Source organism: Pararge aegeria, chromosome 4, assembly GCF_905163445.1.
Source record: "Pararge aegeria chromosome 4, ilParAegt1.1, whole genome shotgun sequence".
Lineage (NCBI taxonomy): Eukaryota > Metazoa > Arthropoda > Insecta > Lepidoptera > Nymphalidae > Pararge > Pararge aegeria.
In genome coordinates, this window is record NC_053183.1 from 15,092,885 (window position 1) to 15,105,388 (window position 12,504).

General features: G+C 35.7%; 1 protein-coding gene across 1 annotated transcript; it reads right to left on the reverse strand.

Moving 5' to 3' along the window:
• Positions 1-531: 531 nt before the first annotated feature.
• LOC120623400 (HIG1 domain family member 1A, mitochondrial-like) lies at positions 532-4,965 on the reverse strand. Its single transcript, XM_039889413.1, has 3 exons — positions 4,642-4,965; positions 3,577-3,678; positions 532-1,980 (listed from the first exon to the last, which is right to left on the reverse strand). The coding sequence occupies exons 2-3, from the start codon at positions 3,668-3,670 to the stop codon at positions 1,781-1,783; spliced, it is 294 nt and encodes a 97-aa protein (XP_039745347.1). The 5' UTR covers positions 3,671-3,678; positions 4,642-4,965; the 3' UTR covers positions 532-1,780.
• Between the last annotated feature and the right edge of the window lie 7,539 nt (positions 4,966-12,504).

Consider the following 12,504-nt stretch of genomic DNA (forward strand, 5'->3'; position numbering starts at 1 on the left):
AGCTGTTAAAATCGATTTTTAAGTTTTTTTTTCAGATTATATTTTTGATATTTTTAATGTACGATTTTCCTTCCTAAGGTCAAAGGTAAAATCTAGGCTTGAATGAACAAAAGAAGTAATAATTTTGTGCCAATTTGTATTTTTAGATATTGTAGATGTAGATACACTAATGGTGCCACCAGAACAGCTTTGGTAGCATACACTTCGGAAACCCGACGCTTAAGACAATTTAGATTTTTTATATTGATATATTGCTGCCAGTTTTCAATTAATTTAGGTTATGCATAACTTACAAATATTTAAATCGCGAATGAGTAGGTAGATAAGCCAAAATATTTAAATTCTATTTTGATGTAACCTAAATATTCAGTGAAACAACCTTATACCAACTTTATCGTTGTTTGTTTAAATTGAATAAAATACTTGATATTTATTATTTATTTATTTTTATTGAAAATAAACAGTTTTGTTTAATTTAAGACTAATATGAATATAAAGAAGAAGAAACAAAACTTTAAACACTTGTGTTATAAAATACTTAAAATGTGAATACTGGCTTAAATAGTAGATACTTTCTGATAATAAGTTATTATCAGTGTGTTTCAATATAATAAATAACTAAACTATAGTAATAGTATATAGTATCATGGCTCTCTTTTAAATTTTAAAATTTTGCTGCAAAACTGAAAGTGAATTTCTCATTTAAAATCATATCACAGTTTTTAATAAATTCCGTATTTTTTAGTAACACTCATAAAAATTAACCCCGAGGGTGCTTTTCTTAAAGCGGAGCGAAGATTTGCAGAGCCCTGATGCTTTATGACATTGCATTAAAATACTTAAGTATATAAGCGTGCCAAATACATTTAGCGACGACTAGTAATTGAACCACATATTCAAATATAATATATAACTTTAAAAAATGACTTTTCAAAAATTACAGTCGGGTACATAGTGGTAGGTCCCCAATACATCGCCAAAAAATAAAGGCTGACTTGAAACTAGCCGTAGGTAAGGTACTTGTATGAAGCTTTAACATGGTGTTATTTATTATTATATATTTGCAGTTTTTTTTTCATTGTTGGGCAAAGGCCCATTTGTTCTTCCACTTATCACGGTCTGTGGTTATTTGTGGCCAGTACTTGAAATGCGCGTCGAGTTTATAACGTTATATAATAAGCGTCCGAATAATGAGACCGTTTTTATGTAGGAAATAATCTCAAATTAGTGGGTCCTCGGTATGTCTAGAAAGTTTGAACGAAATCTGATCGTTCAAAGTAGGACAAAATCGAGTTCAAAGGGGTCAGTTACATACATACATACAGGTGAAGCTCATATAAAGCGTGTAAAAATAGAACGTACCTACCTACTGTTTGAACTAGTGCAATGCAAACGTCAAAAAGTCTGTCAAAACAAGTCTCAAATATAACTTAAACCTACAAATACAGACGACCCGACGTGGCACCCTAAGCATTGCGCTCGCATTAACAAAGAACAGTGCCAAGTGTGAGATTTTCTACTTACGTTTACTTATTCGATCGCGATTTATATGGTATGAAACGAGCGCCATCTATTTACAATAGTAGGAAAACATACTGTCACTAGATAGCGCTTTTTCGATATCTTAAAAATAGTAGTTAATTTCGAAGCTTTTTTCAAATTGAATGAAGATTATCCTTTACTGTTTAAGTTATCATTAAATTACAATGACATAGAAAATCAGGGCCCAGCACTAGGAGTATTATAGGTTGTACTGAAGAAAGTATAATTTTTGCGGTGTTCAATGTTCGACATCAACAGGTTTGGGTTTATTAATATAGTTGTTGTACAGAGAGTAACCCATGCCAGCGGTCAATGCTCCGACTACTAAGCCTTGTGATATTACACGAAATTGCATTAGGAAGACACTCGTGCTCATGCTGCCGCGGTTCTTGTAGGAGTACAGCCCGTACCCCACTGCGGACGCTAATCCCGCCAATCCTGGAAGAACAGAAGAAAACCGATAATGAAAGAGAGTAACGTATATACTTTTAAGATTTTTGCATAGCGTATCACTTATAATCAGCTTCTTAAAAGCCCAGTGGGTAGGACTTCGACTCCACTTTCGGGGGGCGAGTTCGAATCCCAGCACGCTCCTCTAGCTTTGCTTTTACTTGCTTCAACGGTGAAGGAAAACATTGTGAGGAAACCTGCATGCCTGAGAGTTCTACATAATGTTCTTAAAGGTGTGTGGAGTCCACCATTTCGCACTGGGCCAGCTTTGTGGATTACCTACGGTTTTAACCCCTTCTCATTGTAGCAATGGGTTGATATGATGATCATAGCATATAGACTATAACAGGATGCTAATCTATAAATATCTTTTCAGAGTACCCAAGTATTTAGTTACTTTTTTTAAAATATAATAATAAGGACCAAGCCGATGGATTACGTCAAGATTTCTTGGATTTCATGGAAACCACAACGTTTATTTGGCGAGCGTCCTAAACGGTCATACGATCCGGCAACATTAGGTATTAGGTAACCAGTGACCTCTACTAATAAATTTCCGATTCTAATTTTAGTTTCTTGGACACTGATTACAGCGTCAAACTTACGAGAACTTATTGCGCTTATTTGGCGACAAAATAAAGTGTCAGCCTAGAAGGATTAAGTATCCCCGCACACACAAGGGCCACTGGCCTCATGTGCGGACACTTAATCCTGGCCACAAACACTAAACGCCGCGCGCCGCCACCATACATTTTATATGGACTGGCCGCACACGGTTGATGCTGATGGCCGCCATGCGCTACAAGTCGTCGCTGCTGCTCACTTCAGAAAATATAGCCGTTGCGTGCGTTTTGTGCTAGTGGCCAGTGGCCCGAGCTTATAGTAGTCAGAACTTAAGAAAATAGTCCACTGGGTACAGTACAGTACAACTCACACAAAATATATGAGTAAAGCGCCTTCAAGCGTATTTAAGTCAGATTTTTTCAGACAGACTGGCTACAATATTTACCTTACGCAAACTAAAGCAATGTGTAGGTATGCAAAGCAACAAACTAAGGTAAACGTTGTTCGTACGATAGCTGATCTTCAATAACAACATAATATGATTAAGTATATTACACTTGAATATGATGTCACTTCTAATTCATATTACCATATAGAAATCTCTGACAAATTAATGAGAGTAAGAGGTACTAAACTGAAACTTAAAAAAAATTTAAAACTGGATCCTTGTTTATATGTGACACACTTATTTGCATAAAATCTAGGTATGTAAACTAGACAGAACGGTTGATTCAGATCCAACTGACCCAGATACCTATATAAACTTTAAAGGTAAATTGTACCTAAAATCTATATTTCGGGACCTGAGAAGTATCAGTAACTATCGTTTATTTTTCTAGGTATCCAGGTACTTTTTAACTAATTATAATAAATTTTTTCTAAACTAAGACAGGTCAGATGCTAAAAAGTTTCAAAAATATTGTTTAGGTAAATAAGAAGATTAAGATTAGAAGATAATTTAAAAAAAATGGGCACCTACTAAAGTACCTATATATTTACTATAGTTACTGTTTTGCTTACCAATTACCATAAACGGCGATTCTTTTGTTTTTCTCGCTAACTTCTCCGACTGGCTTTCATCGTGATAATCGAAAATCGGTTTATTCTGGGCCATTATGGATACTGAAAAACGATAAATTATATTTTACCTACTATAAGTAAGAGCTTTATCTCCGTATCGGGAATATAATCCGGAGCCTCGCCATCTCACAAGTAGTAAGATGGCGAGGCTCCGGATTATATTCCCGGATTATGTTCAGAAATTCTCAATAAGAAGTGACTAGAGTTAGAAGAGTTTGAGTTGGAGAAAAGAGTTGAGTATCAATCCGGTACTCTCAAGATCTGGATGAAGCCGAAAGTCCCGACTGTCTCGTGTGGTGTCGTCGGATCAATATAAATAAATAAATAAATAAATATAGGTACTACGACAATACACACATCGCCATCTTGTCCCAAAGTAAGCTTGTGTTATGGGTACGTACTAAGATAACTGGAAGAAAGGTCCACTGGGTCCACATTTAATGTTATCATCAAACCAACCAGTCTATCTACCCAACGTGGTGTTTATTGCAAAACCCTGACTTCTAAAACAGCAGACGCAGTGGATATAAGTTATAAGCTATGATAATGACGATGAAATGAATCGTATTATTAAAGCCCGCCTAGTCAATCTAGCGAGGAATGCTATTTTCATGGTTACTCCAAGACAGGAGGCCCGGTAGGACATTGGTAGGCTAAGGATTGTTATGATGAAATAAGAATTTCTAGGAACTGGACTTCTTTAAAAAATTTGTATAGTAGGTACTATAGGTACTAATTTTTTTAAGAGGTGTCAAAATTTACGACACAAAATGCATTTCTTGAAAGCTGTTATCTAATTAGAATTTAATGCAATAGGTAAATAAGGAACATTAAATTAATAAAATAAATCTCGGAAAGTAAAGTTAACAAAACATGAGTTGTGTTAGAGCAAATATTCCTACATCAACTGAATCACAAAATATTGAGTAAGACTGTAAAGTAGGAAGGAACACAATATATACCTACACAGATAAATCAATATGAAATGAAATTACTTCAACTCACCGTATTAGACGGTCAAGGTCGCCAAAACTGGATTGGAACAATATTTCTGTTTCAACGTAAGCAATGGAATAATGATGACGAAACTGAAACAGTATTGCCTTGAAGCTTCGACCACTTCGTCATCCGAATTTCAATCGTCTACTAAAGGAAACTCAGAGATACACACTACGGTAATCGGGATTGCTATAATTTTTATCGCCTTCACGGAAACCTGGGTTAAAACTGCGCACGTCACTTGCCTTGATTCAGTGTTCCATCACTACTATTATATGCCAGTCAATATTTGAGATAGATGTTGAATACGTAATGGATTACTAACATACAGTCATGGTGATAACACTGTATTATGTAATACAAATTTGTGTATTTCACACGGCCCGGCGACGCATTGGTTAAGAATTGACCTTGGGCATGTTTTCCAGGAAAATATATTACTATCTTGTCTTATTTTTAAGTCTATTTACCTTTAATGGAAAATTAAAGACCCTGCAATTGTACCATGACTGTTATCCATGTATTTTGTAATATATACTTAGGAACTTAATGCTCGTAATTATGTATAATTAACTAATTAAAACATAGTTAGGTACCTACCTACTTGCATTTGTTTTTCTACAATGAAAATTGGTTTTGTTTAAAAGCGAAGGCAAAACTAGAAAATAATGGCAAGCCTGTGGCAAACATGATTTACTTCATATCAATATGACCGAAGTATCACCTAGATAAGGTAACATTATGTTTCATAGTTCGAATCTCGTGCACTGTGGATAACATAAGAGTGTTAGCGTAAATTAATCCTACAGAGCGCTACCTAATAGATCAGTAGGATCTGTATTGTAATTTTTTTAGAGTAATAATTGACAGACCTAGCTGTTGGCCCTCCTGACGGTAAGTGTAAATCCCTCGGCTATATTCAAAGTAACACTTCGGATGGCATGCAAGGAACACGTCCTGCAACTTGCCGCAACCTGTTTATCAACCTGAGGCGTAGGTTTTAAGCCTCATGTGCCTATAATATCACCGGCGAACACGCCCTGCAGACCGGAAGACAGCAATGCTGCAACATCCCTTCGTCACAAGGTGATCTTGAATAAGACGTGCATACGTCCCATAATGATATTCGCCCATCGCCCTCACAGCTCTTACAAGACCTTTAAATTCCTACATAATAAGTTTGTGCATATGGCCACGGGCCGCCCGTGGTTCGTGCGCAACGTAGATCTCCACTGAGACCTCGATTTTCCCACCATAGCTCAGTACATTCAAACATTATCAAAATTCTTCTTTGACAAAGCAGTCCGACATCCCATATTTATATTCTAGAATTAACTTCCTCTCAAATAGGAAGCCGGATGTATAAGGTCTCCGACCACCATGTCGGAGGAAAAGGGTTGCAAGAAGGAACCTTGGAGTTTAAAAAAAAAAGCAGTTTGACAACCCCAACCTAGTGGTCGAGGCGTTCACATATACTCCCGACCCCAACGTCGATCTCATACGGTGACAGCCCTCGTCTCAGCCGGCGAAGACGAGGGCCCCGATTTCTGATGTCATCCCGACGGACACCCTTAACACGGTCACGGTTTCGTTCGGACTAAATCATAATTAGTCCACAAGTCCACCAAGTCAGATTAATTAACGTCGAATCGAGCCGAGGTCAGAGTCCTCGAACTACGCAGCGTCGGGTAAACGTCCCCCATTTATCCCCCGATGACAATCCCTGCAGGGCTAGCACGGGCAGGAGACAAAAATTATACCCCAGACAAGGGATATAATTTACGTGTCCACCTGCTAAAGCACGGGAACATAGAATAGGAGAAGTTCACCCCCGTTTATACACATATATTATTTCCACCTGTGCGCTACTGCTCTGAGAGTTGATAAAGCTGCGGGAGAAGATAAATTATTATACTTTCTTCGGGGAGTTATTGTCTCCTACCCATGCTAGCCATGCTGGTGGTTATCCACAATATGTGTCCCTCCGAAAAAGAATGCTTCAAAAGTGGCAGTAGGTACTACCCTTGTCACAAAAATGTAATATAAAATAAAAATCTTATCTATCTATATATGTAAAAGAGAAAGTGTGTGGGTATGTTCCATATAGGCTTCGAAACGGAATTTCAATGAAACTTTCTTCAGGGAACTTCAGGGAATCTCCAGATTGACCTGGCGAGTAATCCTGTAAAGTTTGGTGACGATCGGAGCACTCCTATTTTTGAACTGTCAAATAAAGCTTTATTTACTATGATGATATACATGGGTGTAGATGAGAGCTCGAGAAGAGATTAGAAGAGAATGAATACGGAGAGAAATAAATGATTTAATATATTATGAGACTTAAATTAAAAATTGAATGATGTAAGATTATTTTTTAAATAAAATAAAGCAAAATTTAGCCTGGCAAAGCGGGCTGGGTACGCTAGTATAATATAAAATTAAGTTTTTTGTGTTTTCGTCGGCAATGCAATGTTGGAATATCTGCATATTAGGATTCAATTTTTGACCAAACCCAAAACAAGACCTTGCAACTAGTAACCAATTAATGTTTTCTTAGAGAATTTTTCCAGTTATGTAGGAAGAGGGCTACAGAGGGAGGGAACAATCAACAAAGTCGTGGTGTAAATACTGAAAAGGATAAAAAAAATAAACAAATTGTTTTATTATTTTTAAAATATTTACTTTAGTTGGGAAGAGCTTACTTCGATATTAAATATGAATTAATTATGCAACACATAGCATAACGTACAAAAGGCAAAAATATCCTATTGCAACGCCACTTCAAAGTTACATAGTCTGTGCATTTAAAACATGAATTTAAAAAATGCTTTCTTTACACGGTAGTATGGAGGGTAGAGGTACACGGTAGGTAGGCCGAGCGATTCTTCTATTGATTGGCTAATCTAATCTTGAACAAGAAATTATTTTGTGCCGTAAATTTCAACAATTCTTTGTACCTAAGTATGCAAATTAATAAATTTTACGTCACACATTGTGGATACGTGTGCTATTTTTAAAGAAAAAAAAAAACGGGTAAACGAGTCTACCGGTGATCCTAGAGCGGGCAGTTAGTTATCTTGGCCAAAGAATTAGTGTGGCATTTCAAAGTGGCAATGCTGCCAGCATTTAAGGCACTATGCCTCGCTGCGGTGGTTTCGGCTTCCTTTCTTTACACGGTAGGTAGGCCGAGCGATTCTTCTATTGATTGGCTAATCTAATCTTGAACAAGAAATTATTTGTGCCGTAAATTTCAACAATTCTTTGTACCTAAGTATGCAAATTAATAAATTTCACGACACACATTGTGGATACGTGTGCTACGATTAGAATGTACCTATGGCGCAAGCCACGCCGAGTGCAAAGTGTGAGATTTTCTACATATTGATCGCGTGAAATTTAGATACGATTTATATGCCATTATATCGCCACCTAATTATAATACTGCGAAACCGTGCTGTCACTAGATGGCGCTCTTTCAAAACCATATAAATAATAGTTTACTTTCACGCACTCGAATAAGTAAACGTATGTAGAAAATCTCACGCTTGGCGCACTGATATGAGATCTGATAGCGCGTACATTTCTTCGTTCCATTCAAATTTCATGCAAAATACATAAACAACGTGTAACTGAAAACCGAAATGGTATTATAGAGGCTGTAGGGTTTCATTATTTACTGTCTCTGAGACCTATCTGTGAAACCGAAACGCTAATAGTTTTTGAGTAAATAATTGCCATAGTTTTTACTGAAAGAAATCAGCTACAGCCTAACATTACATGCAAAAGTAAAATCAAGTGAATCCTGTCACTTTACTAGGCACGCGTCTCGTAAGTCGTAGTGCAGGTACTCAAGCGGTCTTATATTTTCAATCACAACCCTTGTCATAAATAAACTCTTAGAAAGTTTTGAATTAGTTTGTATGGAAAAATAAATATGCTTCTTTTGATTTAATATTGTTATCGGGTGACTCCTTATGAAATATACTTGTACTTATGCACACTTCAACAGTATTCCGTAATTCAGTTACACGTTGTATAAGGAAATGATACACACACACAAACGCCACAAACGTACAAAAGTATAATTTCCATAAAATATGTTCGATGTGTTTTATCACGCTCTGACAGTTGGAAGTGTGACAAAATACTAGCTAAACAATGAATAACTGTTCCGGCGATATACCACCCGTTTGCTACTTACACAGTGTTTGTATTCCAGGATAAAACTGGTTTTGTTGTGGGTATGTTTCTCTCTTTCCTTCCAACTAACTCTGTTCCAAAAATCAAGTTGATTGGATAAGTAAAGGTGGTGAAGGAAGGATAAACAAACCAAAAGCAATTTACCATTTATAATATTAGTAAGGATAACATTTATGGGGGTGGTGTAGGGTGTGAAACTGAAAGGTCTCCACAGTTATATACGAAGTTATCGTAAAGTTACGGAATGACGAATGACACATAAACAGACAATGAAACCTATATTATGTTCAGGGAATGATAATATCAGAGGATAGGTACGAGACGCTACACGGTTATGTTATAACTATCAAAGGTACCAAATCATTTGAGCACATATTTCCTAACTTTGTTATGACGTTATACCATGTTTATTTTACGAATAGAAGGAAAACAAGTTCATTAAACTAAATAGTAAAGAAAAGATTGTTTACATATCAAGATATGTAAGAGAAAATTAACTACAGAACGCATATCCAGTCTCTTCGGCAACGAGCATAGGTATGCCTTCGCAAAGCGAACAATACCGCTTGAGTGAACTTATCAAGGTTTTCAGGACAAAAACACTCTCTTATAATCTTAATATTGTGAAATAAATCAAATAGGAAATAAACATACCAACATACTGTAATGCTGTGCGATTTTGTATAAAATGATAGTAGTTTATTGTATCTCGTTAAAAGTATGCTTGGACCAGCCAACTTGTTAGAGATTTGTTTCCAACCGATTATGCACTAATATTGTGACAACTCTAAACAAAAGCTCAAAAGGAAATGATTTAATGAGCTGCTGCACAAAAGCGGATTTATTCAAGCTTAGGTATTCTTAGTAAATATACATATATACAGAAACATATATGTTCATTCGATATTCAATGAAGTGCGTTCGGCTTCATTGAATATCGAACCGTGTTTGGAAAATCTAAAGTAGAAAGCAAGCTGAAGTAAGCAATTTTCTACTTTATGCAATGGTAATATGATCCTATTTTTAACGGAGCCAGTCAATTGCTTTGACACTTTTTCATTGCCTGAACTGACCCTAAGTTAAGGTTAAATCCCATTTGTTCTATCGGGCACAATTTCATTGGATAAAATAAGTTTTTTTTCCTATTTGTAAACTTCCATAGGAGTTATTATTACTTACATTGTTCTACTAAATAAACATATCCAGACTCGTAAAGAGTACTGTATTTCATTTAGGTGTACTTTTTAATCTATTATTTGGATATATTCCGGATGGTTTGACGCTCATACGCCGTGAAAGCTGGGAAGGTCACGTGTGGGATCCAGCCCGCCACCTCAATGGTGAGTGCAGTGCCGAGCAGGCTACGAGGCGTAAATAAGAATACCTTGACATTCATTTTTGTGCATTCTGGAGAAGAGACTTTTAGGAGCGGTGCAGGGGCTCGAGCTCTTTTTAAAGAAAAAAAACGGATGAACGAGTCTACCGGTGATCCTAGAGCGGGCAGTTACCTTGGCCAAAGAATTAGTCTGCCATTTCAAAGTGGCAATGCTGCCAGCATTTAAGGCACTATCGCTGTAAGTGCGGTGCGGTGGTTTCGGAGAAGTTTTAATTTTTACTTACTTTTATTTTGCTAAATAGGTTATTTTAAGTTATTTTCGTTTATGAATAAAATTATATTAATCTTACTGAGTAAATTAAAATATTTTTTTGACCTAATGTTTGCTATAAACTAAGCCAAACATCCCATTGTCATTAACTACTTTTAAAAAGTATTTACTAAATTTTTAAAAAGTATTGAAGACATAAAATTCTTTAAATGATGAAAAATTGTTATGTGCTTTGCGGCACTACAAATAGTTAAGTATGTAATAAATGTAATTTTTTTATTAGTTGGTAATCTTAAGTACCCTCTGTAAAATCAGATATATACACTATTTCTATCTTAGAAAGTTGGCAAGCCTAACCATAGAACAAATGGAACCTACCCGGACTCAAGCCACACACTTAGTTGATTGATTTTCAACGTTAGCTAAAAAAATTCAACTCAGAAATTTACAAATAACGATTCAGTAAATATTATGTATTTATTAAATATACTAGTTTGTTTATATAATAACAATTTTATCTAGTCTTGCTTTGGCAAGTACCATGCTAGACATAGTTATGCGAAAACGTTCCAAGCCACCAAACAGCAATCTTATTTGGCTCCAAGACGGCTAATAAGTATTATTTTTAATATCTTATTATATTTTCCTTTACAATATAATTATTTTTAAGCGATAAGGCCGCCTATTATACCTTTTCTTAATTTTTTTTCTATATTGCTCTCTCTTTGGTGTACAATAAAGTCAATTTGACTTGATTTTATTTGAGAAAAATATTGATATTTATGAAAATCTGCGTAATTTTATGAGATTTCATTGTACCTATTACTTCTGTTTCGCGCATACTGCTTGCCTAAAAGAGATCATGCGCATGCGCTGTGGGTTGAACCTTGAGAATTCAAATACACAAAAATAACTTCAGAGGACTGAGACATTATTGCCGAAATGATGAAAGGAATCAAAAATTGTCCAATCGCGTCAAGAATATAGAGATTAATCATGGCATATAAAAGCAAAACGCTAGAAAATTATATATTAAAGAAGATTTGATATTTAATTGTAATCAATATTGTGATATTGAGTCTTGATTTTGTATTTAACATTTAAGAATTTGGTTCTCCTAATGACTTATGATCTGAAAAACATTGTAAATTAGTCTTCTTTCTCAGATATTAATTATATTATACTAGAATGCGGTAGAGTATTGTCGTAGTATATTTATTTCTATTGATCCACTTTTATATTAAAGAATAGGCAAGTTATTCAATTTTTTTTTTAAATTAACGAAACAATGTGCAAAGCACATAAAAAAAGAATTTCAATCGAGGTGCCTTAAACATATGGCGACTGTGAACTTGGCTTTTTAAATTTTGGCTCCTGATTGTTCAACAGACGTCGTCGACGGCCGTGTCTAGGCCGGTGGAAAACGGAGACTCACTATTTTCTAAAATCGAATAACTTATGGTCGGTTTTATTATGAATTTTGTGTAACTTTATGCAACTTGTGGGCCAGAACGTTTTTGCGTAACCACGTCAGTTTAAGACCCCAGCACTCTTATAACAACTATCCAACGGCACGCGATCCCTCGCTTGAGATGAAGTCAGTCAAGTTGAGGTCAAGTCGTTGAAATAGTACCATAACGCGTAAGTGTATTTAAGTAATATTTGAGTACCACGTAAGTACACGTCTTACTTAGTCCTTTACTCTTCCAATAATTTTAAATGACAATGTGAGATGGTGATAACAAAAAAAACCTGCTACGTTTTTTGTGGGCTTCTTGTTCGACCAGGACTTGTTTGGAACCCTCGTAGCACTAGTTTTAAGTTAACGAATATGGTTATCGCTATCATCTCACCAGTGTACTTCTCATGATGGAGATGGAGATGTCTCTTAAAAAGTTCAAAGTTTCTATTAAACGTAAGCTTACAGAAAAGTCCTATTATAGTATAAAGGACTACGTAATCGATAAAAAAGCTTGGGTGTAAATTATTGCTCTAACCAGGTTGCTCTTCTAATAATTTTAAATTACATTGTGAGATGGTGATAACAAAAAAATAAACACCC